We start from the raw sequence: 25,914 nt of genomic DNA on the forward strand, positions 1-25,914 counted from the left end.
GCATGGCCCCTCTTGCATTCAAGTTTCCCATGTGAGCTAAGTAGCAAAACAATATATTAACTGCATTAAGATTGATGATAACTATGGAAAACATAAATTTGGAAGGTTTACTATTCCCCCAAATTTGAGTTCAAAGAAATGAAAAATAATCTCAGGTTAGCATCTCTTCATCTGCTGGTGATAAACATCCAAGTTGCCTCCACACCCTTTTCCCCCTACTTAAGACAGGGTCTCATGTGGCCCAGTTTGGCCTCGAATTCCTGATTTTCCTGCCTCACCTTCCCAAATATAGGATCAGAGATGTGCACCAAAACTTCAGTTTATTCATGCTTAAGAATTAGTCCCACTGAACTATCTGTGGAACTGGAGAGGGAGGGGAGAAAAAACAGGGCATGTTTTTTTAATAAGTGAAGAACATGGATTTCTATAAAAGCCTTTGAAAATGAATTAACCACTTAAGATAATGGAACACATACCATCAACAGATGTCACTTGTGGTGGAGATGAATTTGTCAAGATCCAAATCAACTTCACAAATCCTAGGTACATTCTGGGATTCACTTACTGTTCTATTTTCCTAGGCCCGTTCTCATTTGGCCTACTCTGTCTACTACTAGGGCATCGAAGGGTCTTTCAAAACCTACTGTCATAAAATGGAACAGCTATGTAACTGCAGAAACACAGCGCCCTAATCTTGTTCTGACATGCATGCTACATCAATTACCAGAGCTTGTCCTGTAGAAACTAGAGTCCATCTGGCATTTCAAACTTAGAAAAGTAAATCTCTACCAAAGAATATAACAACTACTAAAATAATTATCGCCAGGAAAAATGTCCTGGAGGATAATTGCTCATGTGTTACTGAGACTACCACCCTAATTTCTCAGATTCACTCCAGCACACAGCAAGCAGTAGCACCACTGGACACGCTTGGGCCATGCTCTGGAAGATGCTCTGGTGGTCTGCTTGTAAATAAAAGGCAGATGAGCACTTTAAAAGTGTTGCCTCTTTCAACAGTCCGACAAAAACCAGAATAAATAAAACAGAAATCCTTCAATGGAGGGGGCAGTTGTTAGGAATCTACTTAAAAGTATAAAACTTTTTCCAAATACCTTATCAGGCCACCATTGTAAATCTTCCCCCAGGGACACTGGACTTTGGACAGGTGTGTTCTTCTTGTCCGGGTTTGGCTCTCCTTCTTTACTGGTAGAGCCTCTTTCATTATCAAATGAGGCTCCGTCAAGCCACCTTCGTTCCCGCAAACGCAGAACAGATTCCCGTTCCCGCAAAAGCTCGGAGTCTCTCTCTAAGGGAAGAAGGAGAACTGGTATGCAATCGGGTCACACCAGTGGGATAAAAGTAAGCCACTCTCTAGTACACACCCTGCAGGACGCAGCAGCTAACAGCACTTTATCTACTCAAATGTACACATCAATATCTAATTAGGCTGACACGCAACATTCAAAACATCAACCCTTCAAGTGACTGAATGAAAATTATAAACTAGTATTTTTTTTGAAACTATGCAGAGGCAGCTTGATGTTTTTAGAGCAGAATTATTCTAAGTTTGATTTGGTGGCTTTTTTAAAATAGATTTAAACATTCTGGAATTATTTCATTATTCATATGAAATTCGTATTATATCATTAGAAATAATTAGTGTAAGAGTCCTTGATTTATAAACTAGAATTCTTCCCCCAACCCCCCACCCCCGTGAGCTGAGGACCAAACCCAGGGCCACTGAGCTAAATCCTCAACGCCTATAAGCTAGAATTTCAAAACATTAAATACTTGTAAGCAAATTGGGCTGTCTAGTTTTTATGTCAATGTGACATAGACCGAGTCACCTAGAAAGAAAACATCGATTGGAAAAATGACCCTACCAGACTAGTCCACGGGATTTTCCTGAATAGTGGTTGATGTGGAAGGGCCCTGCCCATTGTGGGGCTTTAAGAAGGTAGGTATGGTTCTGGGTACTATAAAAGAGTAGGTTGAGCAAGCCATGAGAAACAACAAGCCAGTAAGCAGCAGCCCTCCAGGGCCTCTGCATCAGCTCTTGCATCCAGGTTCCTGCCCTGCATGAGTTCTGGCCTGACTTCCCTCACAAACTATGAAGTAGAAGTGTACACTGAAATAAACCACCTCCTCCCTAAACTGATTTTGTTCATGTTGTTTTATCTCAGCAACAGAAACCCTAACTAAGGCACAAACCAAGAGCATTTGTTACAGATCTTCGAAGTTTGTTTTCAATGAAGAGACAAAGACTTAAATAGGATGGACTATAAATATATCAGGATACAGTGAAAACTCAAGCCCTCGTTACAGATAAGCTTACAGGACAGATTTTATGGATAAATCGTCGAAAATGTTTTGAAAAACAGGTGGGGTTTTTTGTTTTGTTTTTTTTTTTATTTTTATTTTTTTGGGGGGGCGGGCTTTCTGGATAAGTCTTTTTATACTGTCCTTAAAACTGCCCTCAAATTATCTAAAGCCCTAGCCACATTTTCAGTTGTCTGTAGGCTACTTTTTAAAATAGTCAAAAGAACCAGGGGTGGTGTCGCACACCTTTATTTCCAGCACTTGGAGAGGCAGGGGAAGGTGGATCTCTGATTTCAATGACAGCCAGGGCTATACAAAGAAATCCTGCCCTGAAAAATTGAATGAATGAATGAATGAATGAATGAATGAATGAATGAATGAATGAATGAATGAGGTAAAAAAAGAAACTCTTTCAGTAAAAACTGTTTTAATAAAGATTTTATTTAATAAAATAATTAAAAATAAAGTAATATTTTAATAATCAGGGCTGGGCAGCAGTGGTGCACGCCTTTAATCCCAGCACTCGGAAGCAGAAGTAGGCGGATCTCTGTGAGTTCAAGGACAGCGTGGTCTGAGCAAGATCCAAGACAGCCACCAAAACTACACAGAGAAACCCTGTCTCAAAAAACCAAAATAAATAAATAAATAAATAAAATGAAGATCAGAGACAATACATAGCTGAGTCACAGAAAACTGCAGCATTTGAGGCTCGCTCGGCATGTAGCTCAAGGTCAAGCACTTGCCCAGCTCGTGGCAGGCTTTGGTTTCAGTTCCCCAGCACCACTAAGACAACAAAACACGGCCCAAGTCAAAAGTGATTCAGACTAAAAATATCTACACAGAATCAACTTAAGAAACAGATATTTAGGAGTTGCTAATGTTAGAAAATAAATAATTGAAAATTCAACACTTGCTATTTTTAAAGCAGTAAAGTTTAAGCTACTACATATATTCATGTTAAATGGTCACCCACAGATGTGTTAGTTTAAAAACTCAGCTTCTAAGTACCAAGTATCTGCAACAAGGCCATCCTTAATAGAACATGGCATCTTTTCTAGTTTACTAATTACTGGTAATTATAGCTTATTTTGTCTATTATTTCAATCAAGCAGGTTCGAACTCTGGAAAGTTAACTGAGTCATAATGTGAGCTAAAATGATTCAAAATCTGTACTATATACCTTTTAAAGATTTGAGACTTATACCAACAGCATACTAATAAACCAAACATGTCTATTCATTTAATACTAGCCAGCCAGTCCTGCTAAGTTCTTCATACTTCCCTCTTACATCTACTCAGCATTTGAAGTGAACATGATTGTGTCGTTTCAATCAAACAAACTAAGGAGGGTTTTTCCCACCCTGAACGCTGCATGTCGCTGTAAACTAGAATTCTGCTTTTAGTTAGATCAAAATCTATCTTACTAGGTAAAAATACACTTAGGCAGGTCCCAGCCATGGCGTGTGTTATACAATGTAAGATCCTCTCTGAAATACTGTGTGGCACTCCAAATACAAACATATGAGCCTAAAGGCCTAGGCTCCCCAGCCCACTGCCATGGCATGACTTCTTCACCCTACTGTAGTATTCTGAGCTCAGATACAGCGAGTTTACCGCTCTCTTTCCACAGAGCCAGCCCACAGTCAAGAAGAAATAAATGCAAAATTACCTCGAGATGAGCCTAGCCTAGAAAGTGATGAACGACGAAAAGAAGGGTAACCAAAATAGCTAATGTCCTCAGAGAACATGGCATCAGCATCGATAATGACACTTGGGTGGGCAGAGTGAATGTCAGCATCAAGAAGAGACATAAGATCCTCTACAAACAAAAACAAAACAAATATAAAGGAAGCAGCTGTGGATAATGTATCCATAGACCACTAAAAGATTTCTAAAAATTAAAATACACCGAAGTAAAAATCACAGGATCTAGGAAATAAAATTAACATAAACATAGATCTTAAGGACTATCACATGCATAATTGCTACAGCTCTACTTACTAAATTAAAAACCACTTTTAAGATACTTAACGACATCACAGGAACAAAATACAGACAAAATATAATGCAGTTCAGTAAGTACCAATGTTCGGTGATGATATTATCAAAAAACAACATCCCACATATCAGCCAGGGATAAATCCATGCACTATAATGTCTTAATTAGGATCAAGCACAAATCCACTGAGCAAAAATATTTTCCTTTAAAAGGGACTTTATAATCAAAGTATACAGCAAGAACTATCCAGCACCTTCCAAAGGACAGACAAAGGACAGTCAGCAGTTACACTTTAAAATTCCAGCCCTCAGCCGAGGGGCAGCAGCCCAAGCAGCAGAGAAAGGCACGAGAGCGGAGCACCAACCTCCAGGCAGGTAAGACTCGCTGGCTGTATCATCCCCATCATCTCCGTCTTCATCGTCTCGGCTGAGTAAATTATTTACAGCAAGGTTTACATCGAGGTTTGTCCGCTGAAGTTCTCGAATAATGACACTTCTGGATTTGCCTTGTAAAACAACCTGGGCCTAAAATAAACAAAGGATAGTGCTATGCTAATTTTCTATTACTTACTAAAGTCAGTCTTCTAAATAGATTAAAAAAAAAAAGCCACATTTTTTCCAACTCTTTGGGGTCAAGACCTCACCTCCCCTCTTGCCTTTGTCGGATAGGTTCTGACAGACCGCACCTGTGAAATCAGCTCCTCGGGGATGACGGATGCTGGGATAACTGGCTGGGGCTGACTGCCCAGAAGTCCTGACCCCCGATCCCGTCCTGTCCGAATGACTCGAGTCTGTCGCCGGGAGTCACGAGCCCCAGCAGATGATCTACCAGAGGAACCTCCTCCTCCACTTCCACCCACTCCAGAACTCCAGCGGCTCCTAAAGAGTGAATAATTGGTACAATTCAAGTTTTTACACAATCCACTCTAAGAGACCATGTTGAGTCTCATTCTTGTACATTAGTTATCCAGCTAAAATTCTGGAACAAACTTTAAATTGTCTGAATTTGTAATACGTAAATATGAATTCACTTTAAACAACAAACAGCATTCTTTCCATCTGTGTTGAACATCTGCACAGGAGGAGGCAGGCACGGTAGTGTTCCCTGTAATCCCAACACTCAGGAGATAGGAAAGGCCAGCCCCTACCCAAAACAAAAGGGAAGGGGGCGTGTGGGGGAGACAGTTAAGTCCATAAATACGAGGACCCCCAAACTTTCTTGGGCAGACAGCCTAGCGAAGTAGGTGAGTCCCAGTTCAGTGTCCTGCTGCAGGAACTATAGAGGAGAGTGACTGAGGAAGAGGCTTGGCATGGGCCGTTAGCATTCACACACAGGGCTGCACACACACCCATACCCACAAATGCACATACACACGAACACCCATACATATATGCAAAAAGTGGGAGAACCACACCAATGAGTCTAAAAAATATAATAAGCAGAGAGACTTTATATTAAGCAGATTGACTTTATGTCCCAGTTACCTGTGAGAGTGACACTTTAAGCCTACTATCTGAACCTAATTACTAATTTCATCTAAAAATGTCCCAGTTTGGTTAATAATCCATGTGGCTAATGAACACAAAACAAATGAATTGCTATTTCTACCAAGTAACACATACCATTTTCCCCTAAACAAGAATGCTAGAAATCTGATGGGATATATTATCTAAGCTCACATATACATCCATGCTAATCTTCAAGCATCACAAACTAAAACTGTCAAGAGTAGGTATAGACAGGTGTCATAAAACTGAATACTAAGACAGAAGGCAACCGTGGAGCATAGCTGCCTATCAGAAGAACCTCATGTTTAAACTGAGCACCAACAGTTCCGATTCACTCTGACAGTACCAGCTGACAGTCTGCTACCTCTGCCTCAGGAACCCTGCACTGAGTTCAGTTACCCATTACTGTAACTGTTGCTACAGGGGATCTTGGGATTCCCTGCTCTGTTTAACCTATCAGAATTCAAACTGAATACCTACCTGCCCGTACCCTAACTGCTCCTAAACATTCTTCTAACCAACCAACCTGTGCTTTAGACAAAGATGAATGTTATCTTAAACACATAGCACTGGTTGGGTTTTACTAATAGCTAACAAGACAGTACCGAATGAGTAATTCCTTTTATTCATAATAAAGTTACGATTTTCTAAAATATTAAACATATGGAAAAACCTGACTCTCCTCTGTAGAATTACTTAACAAATTAGTGCTAAAATTCTAACTCAAAGTACACAGAAGGACCAAAAATCACACACAGTATTAATTAGCCGACAGCTTACAACTCTATGAACCAAGTGTAGTCCACATAATTGGTAAACTGTTTAAAATCCATATTGTTTGTTTAAAGGAAGAGTCTGAGAAATTTCCCACGTAAGTTATGGAAACAGGAAGAAATCCTGCTGTATCCTAGACTCCTAGTGGCATGCTGGAAATGAAACAAACACACTAGATGAGCACTAACGTAGTGACTCAGCACCGTGCAGCATGAGGACCCGAGTCAGAACCCAGACTACCTAACAAGTCGGCTATGGTCCCGTGTACAGCTGTAACCCAGGGACACGTGGGAAGAGACAGGACAATCACTTGACTCGCTGGCTGCCAACCTAGATGAAAAGTATGGGCTCCATGTTCTGAAAAGAGACCCTGCCTCAAAGGAGTAAGGCAGGAAATGACAGAGGCAGACACACCTGATGGTCTCTTGTCTGGGCATGCGCACAGGTGCAAGCACCAGCATGCACGTGCTCACACACTCCACGTGATCCTCAACATCCTCAAACGTCCAGTTTGTCAGAGTCCTGCTACCTACCACCTTTCCTACATGGCCAGCTTCAACCTCCAATTTCCAAATACCTGTTTTTCTTTTACAATCCAAAACCTGTAATAAATTATTAGTTCAGACAAAATCCTCAAGGACTGTGGCACTCGAGGCGATGAGAAAAAGCTAGCCCACCTATATGTGGAATGACAATACAAAGGTTTTGACAGCCACAGCTCCTAAGCCGTACCACTACACACAAACTCTCCTCTTCTCCTCTCCCAAATAAATGGCTCTTATTTCCAACCTGGTCTAAAATGAACTAACAAAACAAAACAATAGGAGATTTTTGAAACATCTCCCAGTATACACATTAAGTAATTATTAAAGGGAGAAAACAGCAGCTGGTGACCCGTTGTCCACAAACTGCTGAACACAAAAACACCGAAGGGAAAGCTTTCAAAGGAATGCTAAAGCCTTAAGACAAGCAGTGAAAATCAACAACCATCTCTCAACTACCCCGCTGCCGGGAAAAGCAGCAGTGTGGTTATCCCAAGATCTTCCAACACAACGGTGAGATGGAGACTGTTTACCTCCAAAGGGGAAGAGTGTTTTGTAGTGGGGCCATCATCTTCCCTATTAACCAGTGGGAAGCAGAACTCGGCCATGCCACTGGACTTGGCCTGCAAAATCCCAACTCAACAAACTTCGAGCAAAGTATTATTTGACATGTACTACAGATAACAGTTAATTTCCTAAAGAAATGTATTCTTCCAGGTTTATCAAAAGAAATCATTTTGCTCTTATGCTTTTTTCAGAATTCTTCAGCATGCACTGTGTACACAGAGATGTGATGTGTAAGTCAGAAATAAAGCACTTGCTTAGAATAGACAAGGCAAGGGTTTGATCCTCATCTCTGCAAAGAACAAGGATGCTTTATTTGAGATCCAGGATGTATTTTCTGTACCTGAGCTAAAAAGGACACACAAAACAATCTCAAGAATGTACCTAACCATGACAAATGACCTTCCTCCAATCTTCAGATAATTTAGTTCAGCACAAAAATATATTAAGCATTTTGAAATCTCAATTTTTAAATCTCTAACTTTACTACGTCACGCTGTATATAAAAATTTGGAAGCAATTCCAACTACATAATCATTTTTAATCAACCTTTGAGTACCATATAATTTGAGTGAACTGGCATCATCTAATCATTAACCAGGTATTTTCGGAAATTTTGGCCATTCAAAATCAAAGTATAAGCTGGGTGGTGGTAGCATATGCCTTAATCCCAGCACTTAGGAGGCAGGCAGGTGTGTCTCTGAATTCAAGGCCAGCGATATAGAGTGAGTTCCACGACAGTAGGGCTACACAGAGAAACCCTGTCTCAAAAAACCCAAAAAGAGAAAGAGAGATAGAGGGAGGGAAGGAAGAGAGGGAGAAAGAGACAGAGAGATGCTTCTTTTAAAACCGGGCGATGCACATCTTTCATCTACCAACACTAAGAAGGCAGACAGGCAGATCTCTGTGAGTTGGAGGGCAGCATGGTCTACAGAGCGAGTTCTAGGACAGCCACTGACCACTATGTATGTGTGTGTGCGAGTTGTGCACGCACGCATACACACACACACACACAAACCACCAAAAAAAACCCTCTGTCTCAAAAAAACGAAAGACCAAAGTATAGCTGGTACATCATTAATCCCAGCTCTTAGGAGGCAGAAGCAGTTGGATCTCTGTGGGTTTAAGGCCAGCCTGATCTACACAGTGAGTTCCAGGATAGCCAGGACTATGTAGAGACCCTGTCTCAAATTCAAAAAAAGAACCAAAGTATTAAATGATTAAAAATCCTTGCCTAGAATTTGTAAATGGCTTCTTTAATTTCACAGTATATAAACTTCACATAAAATGGTACAGGAGTTTTTAAAAAAAAAAAAAAAAAAAAACACCAAATTTGGATACCAAAAAGTAATGTTAAGATTCCCCTGCTCCCCAAAATAATTCACAATATAGACAGCCAAATATAAAACTGTTTTAAATTTTCAAATGACACAATACCATTAAGTGACATTGGAGACGTCTGGCATGTCTAACTGTTGGGCTAGATAATACTGACGTGACAGTCACAGTACACGGCACTCACAGAGGTCGGCACAAAACAGCAATGCCTGCAACTGGACACGACTTACCCCAGAGTGTTGCCTGCCAGCCTGCCCAGAGTCTCCGAGCCTGAGAGAAACCACGGAGAGTCACTCGTCCTGCCAGGTCTAGAAGTCCTGCCTGCCCCCGAGCTGCTACTCAGTTTTGACCTAGGAAAAATCAAGAGGGAAACAGTCATAAAACAGCCCGGGCTGCTGGGGGAAGACACCTCCAGACCTCCCCACTGGAACCTCCTGTGGAGAGTATCTATCTACCTGCCTGACTCTCTGGCTACTCCCTAGTAAAATGTGCACCAGCTGGCAGCTGCCCGACACATTCCTTCCTAGTAGAAACTGTTCTCAATTTTCACATAGAAATGAACAGGAAATAGTAAACTTTCTTTACATTTTAATATTAAGCATGTGTTTCTTAGAAACAATCAAGTAGAAGTCTATCTTATGAAGCATCCTTTAATACACTATAATTTTTAAAGGCCAAATTTGAAGGAAAAAAAACCTTGACTACTTTCAAATTGAGTTCCACGTTTGTAACCCTCAGGGACAAACATGACATGGAAGTCAGTTCAGTCAGCAGGCACATCAGCACACACCTGTACTACCTACTACTTGGGAAGCCAGAGCAACAGAACATCTTGAGTACAAGAGTTCAAGACCAGCCTCAAAGTGCAGGAAGACCCCCTACCTCATCAGATCATTTTTTTCTGCCGTGCTTTTTTTTTAAAAAAAAAAAATCACTTGAGGATAACCAAGATCAAAACATTGGTTTTCTGAAACATCTTCTAAGTGCTAAATCATACCATATTAAATACTAAATACAAGAGAAGGATGTAGCTCTGTGGTAAAGCACCTGTCTACTATATACTAGGCTCTAGGTTTGACCCTCAACACCATAAACACAAGCCAAAAACATCTTACCCATCATTATTATCAGGTTTACCCAATTCCAGTCTGTCTGGTTGTACTGAAAAACCAATCCTACAAATTCTGCCATCCTAAAAGCAAAGAAAACATGTAAAATTCTGAAAGAGAGGACGTTAAAGTTTTAATGTATTCAGTAATCAGATTCTGCCTATTACTGTCAACCCAGAAGACAACGAAGTCCCTTCCCGAAGCAGCACAAGCCTGGGTTGAGGAACATGGCAGAGTACGAAGAACAGGAGCGCCTGACAGAATTCAGAGTGAGCACTATACAGTCACTGCATACAAGTCTCCCCATTCTCTTATGAACTAGTTTCCAGTCTTAGTAAATTATCTGCCCCAGAGTCTCTGGGCCAGTGAACTTCACAGAAAGAGAACTGGTCAATAAAGTAACTCCTCCAAGAAGCTACTGTTTTCCTTGACTAAAAGGGAAGAACTGACCCAGAGGAGGACTTCACTGTTTCCTTTTTATTTCTCTACCTTATGGTGAATGATTTACCTCAAGAAGAAAGGCAGCGTGATTCGGTCCCACCACACACTGTTTAATAGTAGCCTGTTCCAGTACATTCAAAGGTGGGTGACTAGAGAAAAAGAAAAAAGTACGTAAGTAAAATTGTTCTTTTAATTGAAAACAAAAAGAATTCCTAAACTGAATTTAGTAACTATGATATCCACTATAATCACTGAAGCTGCATGGCATGCCAAACTGTTTAAAAATAAGCATTACTGGAAACTATAATTTAAATGAAGCCAACTCTGACAGTGAGAGTAAAAGCTGTGGTGGCATTTACCTTTAATCCTGTGATCTCTGTGCTGTGTCAACAGACAGCCAGGGCTACATCTCAAAGATTCTTAATCTAATTGAATTCTTAATCTAACCAATTCATATCAATCACATTATTCTAAGGTATAAAATGAACCCTTTTCCTAATAAAAGGCTCCAGGGCCATGGTAGGGCAGCTGCTTAGCACATCTAACCATGAGAAATGGCTAGACTTCAAAGAGCTTCAACTTCTTACCTGTTCAAATTGTACTTGTTCAGCTTCTCTGAAACTTCCCGTAACCTTGAAACACAAAAGCCAAGTGTTAACAAGCCCGGTCCTGGCCCTGCATAAACAAGATGGCTGAGGGACCTGCACCAATCCTGGGCTGATCCCCAACAGCAACAAGCAGGCATCACAATCCCTTTCCCTTTCTAGCCCAGCAGCAACTCCAGTATTAACCACATTAACCCTATTTCCAGACAGGGAAAAGGAGGCTTCTAAGGTTTTTATAGCAAACACCAGCAGCAAAGCTGGTTCCCGAGCAAATGCCTAATGGAAAACTCATTTTAAAAACTGCAGTTTAAACCAGGTGTAGTGGAGCACACCTTTAGGTGGAGGCAGGCAGATCTCTGTGAGTTTGAGGACAGCTTGGTCTACGTAAGTTTGGGGACAGCCAGAGCTACACAGTGAGACCTTGTTGGGGTGGGGGAATAACTGTTGTCTAGGCCAAAGTTTTGACAGTACATGAATATCATGCAGTGAAAATAACTGGGAAGCATGAACTTCTGTAGAATTAGCATAACAAAGTCTTCCCAAAGCCTGATAACCGTAAGGCACAGTCTCAGTTTCTACCGCTATGACATGAAACTGACTGGAGCCTCAGTGTCTATAAAGGCACCTCCATTTCTAAAGAAGTATTGCTGCGCGTGCCTAGAAGAAACCTTTGGGCTAAGTAAGGGGCTCAGTGGGTAAAGTGACTGCCGCAAAGCATCAGGACCTGAGTCTGGATGCCCAGACCCGACGTGAAAGTCAGGCTTGGCAGTGCACACCTTTAATCCCAGTACTGGGGGTGGGAGTGGGGGTGTTGCAGAGACAGACGAAGCTCGGGGGCTCACTGGCAACCAAATGTACGAGAAACCAGGAGCCCGTCTTCAATAAAAGACCAAGTCTCAAAAACCATGCTAAGGTCGGGCAGTGATGCACTCCTTTAATCCCAGCGCTTGGAAGGCAGAGAGAGGCAGGAGGATCTGTGAATCTGAGGCCTGACTGGTCTACAGGTGAGTTCGAGGACAGCCAGGACTACAGAGAAACTGTCAGCTCCAAACACACATACACACAGCAGATGACAGCAGCGAGGTAACAGAGATAAGAACTTATACTGTCCATTGTGATTTTTCTGTTCCCCTCAAGGACATAGTCTGGAATTCATACAAAATGTTATCAGTCTACGGAAGTCATTTTATAATCTACAATATAACCAGAGATGTTCAAGAATTCATCTCTTTGATTGTTACCTGAACAACTGTCTGATCTTTTTAAACATTTTTAGAAATAATTTTATACAAATAAACTGAGAATTTTAGAAAACACAATGGAAAAAAACAAGTGGGTGTAAATCAATGGACGATCTGTGGAACTGTTGATCTCTAATAACTGACAAAGCATGAATGAGATCAAATTTTAACCACTTGTACAAACTACTTAGGATTTAAAAGCTTCCAAAGCTTCCAGAAGAGGCTGGAAAGATGGCTCAGGGGTCAAGAGCAGTGGCTTCTCTTTCAGAGGCCCTGCGTGGTGGCTCACAGCCACATGTAACTAGTTCCAGGGACTCCCGTGCCTTCTTCTTACCTCCATGCCATGTATGTGATCTACAGACATACACAAATGCAGACAAAATACTCAAACATATAAAATAAACACTTCTAAATTTTTTAAATTAAAATAAAAGCTTACAGAAGTCATCGCACCCATGGGTAAATGTTCTAATTATTGCAGTGTGAGATTAAGTTAGAACCAGGAGTCTTTTAACTTATCCTGCAACTGTAGAGTGGCTCCAGGACACGTTCTTGTCAAGTATGCGCAATAACTGATACCAACCAAAGATTACCTGCTGGTTAAAACTTTCACTGGTGCTTTCATTTTTCCAAAACAAACAAACAAACAAACAAAACCCAAATACTTACTGGTGACTGTATTCTCACTACCAAAACTGTGGGGGCAATTTGCACCACCACACCCTTAAAAAAGACATCTCATTTTACCAGCCTGGTGGTGCATGTACTTTCTTTCATTAACAACATGTTCCCTTGGTGCTGGGAGGTCCAGCTTTTCCTCTAAATTCCAGTTTGCTCAATTAGAGGGTACAATTCTGTTTCAAAACATGATGAAATCCAAGAGTACTGCACAGTGAACCCAGAAGCTATGAGGGGGGCTAACTGGAGAACGAAGGCAGACTAGACTGGGGACTGTGCTCCAGAGTGACAGCAGCCTTCAGAAGACCTGGCGCAGAGGCCCACATTCACTAAGGACACAAAACTTGTCCCCAGACTACTAACTCTTTTCATTACCATGTCTTTTTTTATTAGCACAAAATATACAAATTAGAGGAGGGACCAAAACTTCTTTCAAAATTGAACACTAAAGAAACCTGAAAATGAACAACTTGGAGGTGTTGGTGAGATTGCCCTACCGAACAACCTGCTCAGCTGAGATCCATTCGGGAGAGGATTCAGAATCCTACAGTCTGCAGTCTGAGGAAACAAGATCAGCTGAGGAGTTGATGAATGAGCAAAATGTGACCTGAGAACACAAAGGAAGGCGCCGCCCAGCCACCGAACCAGATCACCAGAATCATAAGCCTACCCTACACCAACTGGGAACATGTAAGCCCCCATCTCCTGACAGGCAGACCAGGTCTCTAGCCCCTAGGCCCCAGCCATCCAAGTCCCAGGGACCAGACAGCTACCTTTCCCTGCTCCCCCACCAAAAAAAAAAAAAAAAAAAAAAAGCCAACCCCTACGAACCCAACAACCACTGGAGCCATAATATGGAACCTGGACCAATTGGGAACAACTGCTCCCTGAGACAGAACCCACTAACACTGATTGGACTAAGCAGCTCCCGGAGAAACAGCGCCCAACACCGATTCCACCAAGAACCTGTAATGGACCAAGACTATCAGTTAGAACAAGAAAGGCACCTTCAGACACAGACACGGCCTACACCGAGCAGAGGAAGAGATGAGTAGAAGAGCCAGTGCAAAAATACAGGCAACAACATAAAGACCTATATGACACCATCAGAACCTAGCGATTCTACCAAGACCTGAACATACCAACACAGAAGAAGCACAAGAAATCAATCCTAAAAATGACTTTAAGAAGATGATAGAGGCCCTTAAAGAGGAAATGAAAAACCCCCTTAAAGAGGAAATAAAAAATTCCCTTAAAGAAATGGAAGAAAAAACAAACAAAAAATTGGAAGAAATCAAAGAAAGCCAAGAAAAAGTAATTAAACAGATGAAGGAAACAGTTCAAGATTTGAAAATTGAAATTGAGACAATAAAGAAAACACAAACTGAGGGAATACTGGAAATAGAAATCCTGACTAAACGAACAGGAACTACAGAAGCAAGCACAACCAACCGAATTCAAGAGATGGAACAGAGAATCTCTGATGTTGAAGACACAATAGAGAAAATAGATTCGTCAGTCAAAGAAAACACTAAAGCCAAAAAAGTTGTAACAAAAAACATCCAAGAAATTTGGGACACCATGAAAAGACTAAACCTAAAAATAATAGGGTAGAAGAAGGAGAAGAATACCAATTCAAAGGCACAGAAAATATATTCAACAAGATCATAGAAGAAAACTTTCCTAACCTAAAGAAAGAAATACCTATGAAGATACAAGAAGCTTACAGACACCGAATAGGCTGGGTCCAAGAAACCTGAAAATGAGCTGCTCCAATGGCTTCAAGGTAGATGCTCATGGAACTCAACTAAGCTCTGAGGATGTCAAAATACTAGAAAATAATCCCGTAACTCATAAACTCAAGACTACCAAAGAGGTAAAGAAAATGGTTCCTGGTATCAGCTCAATTTTTTAAATCTTAAAACTCACATTTAAGGAAGGCCAGTGAAGCCAGGGCATGGTGGTGCACACCATTAACCCCAGCATTCTGGAGACAGAGACAAGTAGATCTTTGCAAATTCACTGGACTAACATGAGTTCCAGGACAGCCAGAGACTGTGAGACCTTATCTCAAAATACAAACAAAAATGGCCAGTGAGACAGCTCAGAGGGAAAGGCACTAGCTACAAAAGCCTGGGGCCATGAGTTCAACCCCTGAAACCGACATAAAACTGAAGAACACCAACTCTAGAGTTGTCTCCTGACTTCCTACCCACACATGTAACCCATACAAAAAAGCACAGCGCTCCACAGCCCAGTGTGGTTGTGCATGCTTGCAGTTCCAGCACCCAGGAGGCAGAAACAGGAGGGTCAAAATCAGTTTGAGGCTAGGGTAATCTGCATAGTAAGTGCCAGGGCAGCCAGGTGCAAATACAAGATTATCTCTCTTTTTTTTTACTGTAATTTCTCTCTCTTTCTCTCTTTCTCTCATTCTCTCTCTCTCTCCCTCTCTCTCTCTCTCTCTCTCACCCTCCCTCCCTCCCTCCCTCAAGGTTTTATTTATTTATTATGTACACAGTCTTCTGTATGTATGCTTGAACACCAGAAGAGGGCACCAGATCTCATTACAGATGGTTATAATCCACCATGTGGTTGCTGGGAATTGAACTCAGAACCTCTGGAAGAGCAGCCAGTGCTCTTAACCTCTGAGCCGTATCTCCAGTCCACAAGATTATCTCACAACAAAGGAAACACTTAATGTTTCTTTAACCCATAGTTAAAGCTGGGTGAAGCGGGACTATGATCTCAACACTCAAGGACACCAGCCTGGGTATATGACAAGACCCTGACTCAAAGCAAAAAAAGGAGGGAGCATAATTAATGTCCTAGGCTCACCTGACATGTCTATCAATGTGTGGAAATAACATCCACTGCATACTGAGAAGAAGTCTGAGGGCTTCTCCCAGCTCACCTATGCAGGTTCTGAGGAAGAGCTATTAGTCACCTCTGGGGCTTTTCAGGCTCCAAATTCTTACAAATGCATAAAAAAGCAAATATATCTGTGTATCAACATATTTAATGTTGATGACAAAGTAGCATTTACTGGGGCCATGAGGTGACACAGCAGGTAAAGGAACTTGCTGCCAAGTTTGGTGACCTGAACTGGACCCCCAAAATCCACATGCTAGGAGAAACTCCTTCAAGTTAACCCTCTGGCCTCCACAAGAATGCCATGACATGTGTGCACACACATAATAAATATTTTTTGATGAAATAGCATCTAATAAATACATTAAAATCCTACTCAACTGAAAAGTTTCATATACAAATAGATTTGATATAATCACATAGAATGCTTCACCAAATATCAACTTAATTAATAAACTCAGTCCCAGAACATACATAAAATAGATTGTTCTTTCAAATCTCAGGACAATTCTAAGTACACTGGCCCTCTACAAAATGTTTTTACTTAGATCCAGAACATACTGACAAGGGAACCCTCAAGCACAAAGAGAGAGCTCTATTTAAGGAGCATCTGCTTCTCTGCAGGGCTGAGCACAGAACACAGAATCGGCACATCCACTGAGCACACCCACTTACACTAACCGTTAGCGAGTGCCTTTACTAAGCACGACACACTCTTCCAGTACAGAGGATCTTGGTGCACCAGCTTCCAATGCTTAGTCACAAGCCAGATTTCTTCTCATAGCAATAACACAATAGTAACATTTCTTGTTTAAAAAGCCAAGAAAGAGCTCATCAAATTTCACTTACTTCACTTAGCAGCAGACTTACAGGTAAGCCTGTGAGTGGCAATAACATACAACTGGACAAGTTGGCACAAGCCTATGAAACCCTCCTGTTCTGCTGTTCCAAGACCAAAGATTCATCCTACAGTCCAGGTCAATAACCTGTTCTGTTCTTTTACATTTATAAGTAATTTTACAGATCCAGAGAGCAGAGTTTTTAAGTACTAAACAGACATACTTTATTAATAGTACCTGCTAGGAGCTAACAAACATTTATTACTCCTAAAAGCCCCAGAGCTCATCACACTCACACACACACACACACACACACACACCCGTGTAGAATAGTTTCAAAGATAATTTAACTTTGCACAGACCCTAGGCGGCACCACACACAGTGAGGGTCTTCAGTTCTTAAACTCTCTGCCTACCTACTGCCACATATCAGACCTCTGAACATTCAGACACAAGTCCAAGTCCAACTAACGAACTCCACAGGTCTTTCTTGCTGAAGCACAGGAAATGACTCCCCAAAGCACTGATTCTCAGGGAAGACGGCAATTCTTCAAACCCACCTGCTCCAAGTGCTGCTCCCCATCTACCTGAAATTGTATGGTAAGAGCGTTTGCTCATGGGATGGGGAGTGTGTGATCTGCCTTCAGCACACTTCCCTTGGTGCCATTCCGACTTACTTATGCCCAGTTCAAATCCACTGACTGGCAACTGCTCCTGGTGGCGTCCCCAGCCTCTCTCCCATATCACATCTCACTGTCAGCACTGTGGTTATCTATATGTTCCTGTCTGAAGTGTCTGCACAGAAGTACTAAAGCATAGAGTTCCATCAGTGAAGAAGATTAAGTTACCCCATAACCCATTTCAGACACAAAGATTCTTGGCCTTAATATCAATAAAACTAACCTCCAGGCTTTCTTTCACCTTAAAGAACCAACCAACTATGCATTTGAATGTCCAGCTTTATTTTTTTATTATTTCATTATCTGCTCATGTTAACTGGGGGGGGGGAGGGGTTACTGGTGTTTGAGACAGATTCTCAGGTAGCCCCAGCTGATGACCTTGAGCTTCTCTAAATAAATAAATAAATATCAAAATATCAAAATTTTTTGGTTTTTCAAACAAGGTTTCTCTATGTAGCCCTGGCTGTCCTGGCTCTCGCTATGTAGACCAGGCTGGCCTCAAACTCACAGAGATCCACCTGGCTCTGCCTGCCGGGATTAAAGGCGTGTACCTCCACGGCCGGGCGAACTGGTTGAAAACCAGATCCTTTGGAGCCATTCCGGCCCTTCTCCGAAGGCTATTGGCTCTAAATGTCAGAACCCAAATAAAGACTAAGAAAGGGTGAAAGTGACTTACATTCATTCTGGAACAGGTGCTGTGTGTTACTACCCAGATGGCAGACGAGCGCTAAAACCACCTCTAAGCATGGACAGGGCTTTTCATTAATTACGTTGTCATGCACCTCCCTAAGGACAGTCAGTTCTCCACTTCCGTAAGTCTTTACACAACACTGTAACGTGGCACATACACACTGTAGCACCTCTGCTCTGTTCTTCTCCCGCCAAGCTCAAGGAGAGCCCCTTGGTCAGAATCTGCTCTTTGGGCCCCACCGCTTCCCTTAGCCTGCCTGCCTTCCTTCCTATGTCTGTGTATTCTACCTTTGAAGCTGTGGACAGCTGAGAAAAGCCTAGAAGGGTTATGCCAAGGGTGGGGGAGGGAGGTGTGCTGCAAGCTTGTCTATCTGTCCTCCACAAGGGACCCCTCTACAAGTAACCCACATCTCCAGTCTCAAAGGCTTTCTTTAACAGCTTCTCTTCCCTGCCCCCATAATGTACCTTCCTGACTCCCACATTTTGAATAAGATCACTTTAGAGACGTGTTAGTCATTTACTGAGGACTCCAAAAAGATTTGTTGATGGTAGCCTCATGTCTATTTCAAGTTAAAATTAAAAACCCAAAATAATACTTTTAAGCTTATTACAGATGGATAAAAATTTCATTCCTACCAAAAATAACTACTCTCCCAAGAATACTTGATTGGGGGACTGTTTGGGCTTTGTTACTAGGTTTAAATCAGTGGTATTCTCAGATCTGCCTGTACAGTGCAGCATATTAGTGACTGCAGGTATGTGACTGCCGGGTATGGCTCGGAGGTAAAGCATCCTCGCCACTGGGATGGCGGCAGCACTAAGGACAGACTTTAAGAAGGCTGGACCACAGTAGAAAGGATGTTAGAAAGGGAGTGTTTGTTTATGAGAAGAAGCTTCGCTAACGGACAAGGCTGGCTTTCAATTCCAAGCATGGTCTCCCAAGCAGCTACAGCTAGACAGACGTGTACAGCCTGAGTCTAGGTACTTACTTACTTTCCAACAGACTCCTGGGAACCTGGGTTCCAAGCAGGAGACCTGACCCTGCTGGCAGGAGCATTTTAATATCCTTTTCAGGTAACTAAGTGATAGTTTCTGAACAGTTCAGGGTAACGTTCAGTCTGAAAGTGATCCATGAATCCACGTCTGATTCACCAACAACCACAGTGCTGGTCACATGGAAAATACTTCTGCAGAGTGTCAGTTATTGCGGCTCTTGTTACTACAATGAGAGCTGAAGATAGCAAGCTTCTCAGTTTTTGAAAAAGCTCAAATTCTAGTCTGAAAACTCAAACAAATATCATCCAGTTGTTTTTCTTAAAACAAGTCATTTCATTTAAAATAAAAGGGGGGGGGGATCCATTAGAATCCAAGCCTGCATAACCAATTTGTCAGCTATCCCTTCAAATAAAGCAGTTTCTATAAAGTCACTGGTACAAACTCCAACTGCAGTCAGTCACAAAGAACTCCTCCCTCCGTCCACACAACCTACAGTTTACTCCTCTGTCACCCTAAATGGTAAGGAGACCGCTCTACACTGAGATGCCAAGAGATGTAAAGAGTCCACATTAATAAATCTGTGCTGCCTTATCAAGGGCACTCTAAAGTAAAATGCTTGTCTCCCTCCAAATGCAAGAAAGTGAATGAACGTTGACACAGCTTGGGTTATGCTTTGACTTTCCACGAAAGAACCGTTAGTTTACCCAAGTTGCGCTGGAATCACACCTCTAATATGAAGTCAATTAAAAGACAAGTCTCAGCATTAGCGTGAACTCTCCAGGCTCTACAGACTACACTGCTGTGACTACACTTTAACACACACGGTTCAAGTGTGTTAAAGTGTGTCAGAACAAAGTGTGTGCCACACAAACATGAATTGCTCGTTCAGACCCCCAGGACCCATATAAAAGCAAAATGTGGAGGCATGATATTGGCCTCTACTCCATACAGTCACACACCATACATGTGCAAATATACCCAACACTATACACATACATATGTTCATGTAGAGTTTATTAAATAATGGAAAACAAATAAAATATACAAATGCAAAATAATTGCCCATCCTTCTCATGAACAATCACAGAAATCAACCAAAACCTCCTGGCTATGCACTTTCAAAATGCTTTTCAAAGGCCAGGCATGGTGACACACCCCTTTGATCCCAGCACCTGGGAGACGAGGCAAGCAGATCCTAAGAGTCGAGGCCAGCTACCAAAACTCCGTGTCATCCAGTATCAAAAAGAAAGGGGGTGGGGGTGTCTAGCAGTGAGCAGAGATGCCCTTTGCTGCCTCCAGTTCGAGACAGCTGATACAGAAGGACTCCCCTTGGCCCTCAGGTGGGACCATTTCCCCCTTGATGAGTAAACTGATCTCAGTCTTCTGATCCCTCTCTGCTCGGACTCAGGCCTGTTCACATTTTCTCTCTTTAAATCTGGTTTGACATCATTCTAACCCTTTTAACTCGGTGCCTACCCAAAGAGAAGCATGCCCAGTTGCAGACAGCTGCCGTCACTCTTCAGTGACCCCAGGTCTCACAGATGCCGGCTGTCAGAGAAACTTCCAGTCCACCTTCTGAAGCACCGCGTACAAGGAGGACTTCAACTTGCCCCAACACTTAGGGACCTACCAAAGACGTTCACTTTACAGAGCAAATGACAGGAGACATTCCTCAATGCATTCAAGAGAAAAAGGAAGTTTCTAAAACACCACTGTAAATACACATGATGCAGGCTTTTAAATGTCTTTGTCATCTACGTCCTCTAAAATGGTTTCCAATTGAAACTTCACAGATTCCTACAGAATGACAATGACAAAATGTGGGTTATAAAAAAACCTTCTACAAACTACAATGGAGAACTAATTTCTTAATAGCACAAATCATTTCTTCCTGGAATCTAATGCTATGATTAGAAATTCCTATTTAGTGTTACAGATTTAATATTACAGATTTTCTTCCTGGAATCTAATACTATCGTTAGAAATTCCTATTTAGTGTTACAGACTTAATATTACAGATAATATAGACGAGGAGACACAAACCCAAACAACTATGCATCTGAAAGACAGATATCCCTGGGAGAGTGAACTCCAAACGCACAAACTGAGTCATTTTCCTTTAAACCAAAACTCAACCTTGTTATTTTCAACTCCATTCAAATCAGGAAAAGGGAAAGAAGACTCGTGCCAGGCAGGCAAGAGGAAATTTGGCAGAATAGGTCAAAGATATGGCCTTTTTAGACATTCATTTTTGATAGCTTTCTAAGTCTTGGCTCATCTCACTTCTTTATTGTCCCTCCTGACAGGGTCAAGTTTCTCTGTGTTAACAGCCCTGGCTGTCCTGGAACTCACTATGTAGACCAGGCTGGCCTCGAACTTGCAAAGATCTATGTGCCTCTGCCTGGAGTGCTGACATTAAAGGTGTGTGCTACCACCCTCAGCTTGGCTTCCTTTTTAAACAGTAAACTATACCTATGCAGGAACCAAGCATGTCAACAGGACAAGGGAGCTTCAGAGCTCGAGTCCTAGAGTACAGCACCCAGCCAGCCCCAATACCTACAACCTGACTCACAGGACACCCCCGCCCAACTGTCCCAATACCTACAACCTCACTCACAGGAACACCCCCACCAACTGTCCCAATACCTACAACCTCACTCACAGGAACACCCCCACCAACTGTCCCAATACCTACAACCTCACTCACAGAACACCCCCGCCAACTGTCCCAATACCTACAACCTCACTCACAGGAACACCCTCACCAACTGTCCCAATACCTACAACCTCACTCACAGGAACACCCCCGCCAACTGTCCCAATACCTACAACCTCACTCACAGGAACGCCCCCACCAACTGTCCCAATACCTACAACCTCACTCACAGGACACCCCCCCAACTGTCCCAATACCTACAACCTCACTCACAGGACACCCCCCCAACTGTCCCAATACCTACAACCTCACTCACAGGAGCACCCCCCCCAACTGTCCCAATACCTACAACCTCACTCACAGGACACCCCCCCAACTGTCCCAATACCTACAACCTCACTCACAGGAACACCCTCACCAACTGTCCCAATACCTACAACCTCACTCACAGGAACACCCCCGCCAACTGTCCCAATACCTACAACCTCACTCACAGGAACGCCCCCGCCAACTGTCCCAATACCTACAACCTCACTCACAGGACACCCCCCCAACTGTCCCAATACCTACAACCTCACTCACAGGACACCCCCCCAACTGTCCCAATACCTACAACCTCACTCACAGGAGCACCCCCCCCAACTGTCCCAATACCTACAACCTCACTCACAGGACACCCCCCCAACTGTCCCAATACCTACAACCTCACTCACAGGAACACCCCCACCAACTGTCCCAATACCTACAACCTCACTCACAGGACACCCCCGCCAACTGCAGATAATGTACTCAAATCCTTCCAGGACCAATCTGAACTCTTCTTACAAAATCTTGTAACTGACTACTTCAAAATATATAAAACCACATTGATATAAACAGAAATAAAGTACCGTCATGAAATCTGATTGTTCAGTGGCATTAAGATGCCTAGAAGACTGCACACATGACCACTGTCAGAGCTGAAGAGCTGAGAACTACAGCTGTTAACAGGGGAAGTAGCAGCTTTGTCTCTGAAGTGTTCACTTCGTGTCCTGAGCTGCTATCCACTCTTAGGAGGAAGGGACAGCAGAGTGCTCTGCTGCGCACTACCAGCCCGCCCCCACTCCAATCCCCCAGCCCCTGCTCATTTGGCTTGCTTTAACCTCACAGATCTTAGACAGCTTCTCATCTGTTAAGTGGAAATGTAACCATCTGTCTGGAAGAGCTGTCTACAGAAGGGCTAGAGGTAATTTTGTTACGTATCTTAGAGGGAGCCAACCACTTAAATGGTCAATTAACAGGAGCTATTATCAATATTGTAAACTCATATTTTTCATCCTTGGATTGCGCGCTATGTTGCAACTTCAAATCTCCCACACTCTAGCTTGAACTAGTTGCCAAGCTAATAGGCCCAAAAGTCTGGTAGGAATCTGAGGATCCAAGGAATAGCCAGAATAAGGTTCCAAGACAGAAAGCCAGCTGCACCTCCTCCTGGTCCTTCATCTTGAGCTCTCTTCTAATGAAGGGTGGGGGTTTTTGTTTGTCTGGTTGGTTGGTTGGTTTTCGCCCTCACATAATATTTCTAATCCTATCTCTTTGGTAGCAGTTATAATCCAAACATCCTTATCTTTAAATTACACTCCAACTCTTTTTTCCAGCGCACTCCCTCAGCCTAGCAGAACAACTCTACCCCCAGAGCCGTGCGTCCGTCCGTCCGCCATCCAGATGCTGGAAACCAGCCTCTCTGAAGCCCGCACTAAGCCAGGCACTGTGCTCAAGTCCAGTGTACCTGCTGCTGCCTGTGTCCTCCACAGCTCTTCTTACAAAGTTACTCTGGTTGGCAAACTCTGGAAGGGCAAAACTCCCACATTAACTTCTAAACAGCAGACACATTATCCATGTTTACTAGCTACATAGTGATTCCCGTGCCTTAGCTCTAAGCCCTACATTATTTCAAAATAGTGTTTAGTTTTTGTTTTTGTCTTTTTCAAAAACAATTTTAAAGAGTTTATTAATTTTACTTTATATATGACTGTTTTGCCTAAATGTATGTCAGTGCATCACATGCATGTCTGCTGGTGGGGGGGGGGGGGGGGGGAGGCCAGAAGAGGACAGATCCTGAAGATGCTGAGGACCAAACCAAAATCCTTTGGAAGAACAGCATATGCCCTTCATCACTGAACTCTCGCCAGCCCAACCCCATCCCCTCATTGACAGTAGTTTAAAATACTTCTTAAGGGTCTAGAGAGACAGCCCAATGGGTAAAAACATCTGCTCAGCAAACCTGAGGACCTAGGTTCAAACCCTCAGCAGTCACACGGACCCAGCATAACAACATAAGCCTGCTCATTCATGCAGGAGCCCACACAGACACAGGTGGAGGCTTCGAGTTTGCAGACCAACGGTTTGGCAAGCACACCTCAGGCTCAGTGAGAGACCCTGTCTTACAGCTAAGGTGAAAAGCCATAAAGAAGGATGGCTCTACAGCACATCCATAGCACATGCATGTTCCCTAGTACACACACGTCTTAGACATAACCAACCTAAGTCTAGGGTCTTAAAAAGCATACCAAAGGAATGTTAACCTGCAAAGTAACACTCTGGAGGATACAACCTTGTGGTGGTATTTTACTTGGACTGAAATGTGATTTTAATTGTATGTTAATAAATAAAATTGCCCGGGGGTCAGAGCTATTAGAGCCATAGCAAGTGCATGGTGGCGGTGGCGCACGCCTTTAAGGACCTGGAGGGCGGTACATACAGGCAGTGACGAGGCAGTCACGTGTTTGGGTTTACAACCAATGAGAAGGCAGAACAGCTAGACTATATAAAGACACACACAGGAAGTAGGTCCCTTTCGGAGAGCTCTCTTGGCTGAAGAGGATCCCTGAATCAGGAAGGGTGAGGCTCTTAGCTCTGACCTCTTGGCTTTCTTCTCTGAATCGGCTCTGTGTTTCTTATTTGATAAGACCGTTGGTTACATCTACACAACCTAGTTCAGGTGGTGCTGTAATAGCGAAAGTAGTTTTCTAAATACTGATAATTACCACCCCATCCCATCCCACCCCACCCCACCCCACCCCGCAAAAAAAAGGAAAACTCTCAGTATTGCTTTACAGTATAGGAAATTTTCTCAGTCTCATCCATTCAGGGTTCAGTCTCTCCTCCCCCAATCTGGACTGTGCTTAGGGAAATGTGCTAAAAAGGGACCAAGGCAGAAGCAGGAAAAAGAGAGAGAGCTCATTAGTGCACAGAGTCAGAGGGAAACACACCTACTATGAATGTGTGCACAGAGGTCTCCTTAAGTGACCTCATCTGCTAACAAGAGTACCTGGCAAGGTGTTTTCCACTGTGAATTACATGCAGTCTGGTCACTGAACATTTTCTGCTGGCAATAAATACATTATATTCTAACATCTAAGCTGAGCCAAATTAAGAATAATTACAATAAAAATACATATTATCAAGTTCTGTTGGCTTCTTGAGGCTAGAGACATGGCTCAGCAGTTAGGAGCACTTACTGCAAAGACCACTATTTATCCATTGACACTGGGAATTTCATCCCACATGATCATATTGCCAACTCAAAACTTTAAGCAGCCAAAGTGATTCTAACATTAGCTAGGTCAAACAAAGACTGGTTACTTTGAAATATCATAAACACAAAGAATCCTCTGAAACGTTCATGAGCATAAAAGTCCATGGAGAGAGATTAAAGAGGCATGCTTCAAGCCAGGAGACTGGTGTAGGGTAGGCCTTCAGAAACTCACAATTCACAAGCCTTAGTAAAGCTTCTGTAAGCTCAACACAGCATTCTGTTTAACCCTGCTGAATCTTTGGTTCCCCAAACTGTAACCAAACAGGAAGCACTCTAGTAAGCTCTTCAGAAGCTAGGGGACACTCACTTAAGAGCTAGGCCACCAGAGTGAAGGAAGGATACCAAGTCTCATCCAGCTCTCTATCCCAGAACCATGGAGAATAAACACACAGACCAGACGTCCTCTGAAAAAAAACAATGACAACTGCCTATACTATTCTCTTTAGCTAAACAAAACACCCACTTTTCTTATCATTTAATCAACTAAATA

At 42.6% G+C, this 25,914-nt stretch overlaps 1 protein-coding gene across 4 annotated transcripts in view; it reads right to left on the minus strand.

The window, feature by feature from the left end:
• Positions 1 to 25,914, minus strand: part of Ubr5 (ubiquitin protein ligase E3 component n-recognin 5) — a 119,624-nt gene that overhangs the window by 68,025 nt on the left and 25,685 nt on the right. For 3 of the 4 annotated variants that reach the window (XM_052747643.1, XM_052747640.1, XM_052747641.1), the window contains exons 2-9: positions 11,182 to 11,226; positions 10,662 to 10,743; positions 10,160 to 10,236; positions 9,275 to 9,394; positions 5,004 to 5,196; positions 4,683 to 4,842; positions 3,989 to 4,138; positions 1,113 to 1,324 (exon numbers count right to left, since the gene is read on the minus strand). In XM_052747643.1, the coding sequence (XP_052603603.1) occupies positions 1,113 to 1,324; positions 3,989 to 4,138; positions 4,683 to 4,842; positions 5,004 to 5,196; positions 9,275 to 9,394; positions 10,160 to 10,236; positions 10,662 to 10,743; positions 11,182 to 11,226 (1,039 nt within the window). The remainder of the gene's footprint in view (positions 1 to 1,112; positions 1,325 to 3,988; positions 4,139 to 4,682; positions 4,843 to 5,003; positions 5,197 to 9,274; positions 9,395 to 10,159; positions 10,237 to 10,661; positions 10,744 to 11,181; positions 11,227 to 25,914) is intronic. The other variant, XM_052747642.1, reaches the window with a different exon arrangement.

This window comes from Peromyscus californicus, unplaced genomic scaffold (assembly GCF_007827085.1).
Source record: "Peromyscus californicus insignis strain IS unplaced genomic scaffold, ASM782708v3 Scaffold_20__1_contigs__length_68692818, whole genome shotgun sequence".
Classification (NCBI taxonomy): domain Eukaryota; kingdom Metazoa; phylum Chordata; class Mammalia; order Rodentia; family Cricetidae; genus Peromyscus; species Peromyscus californicus.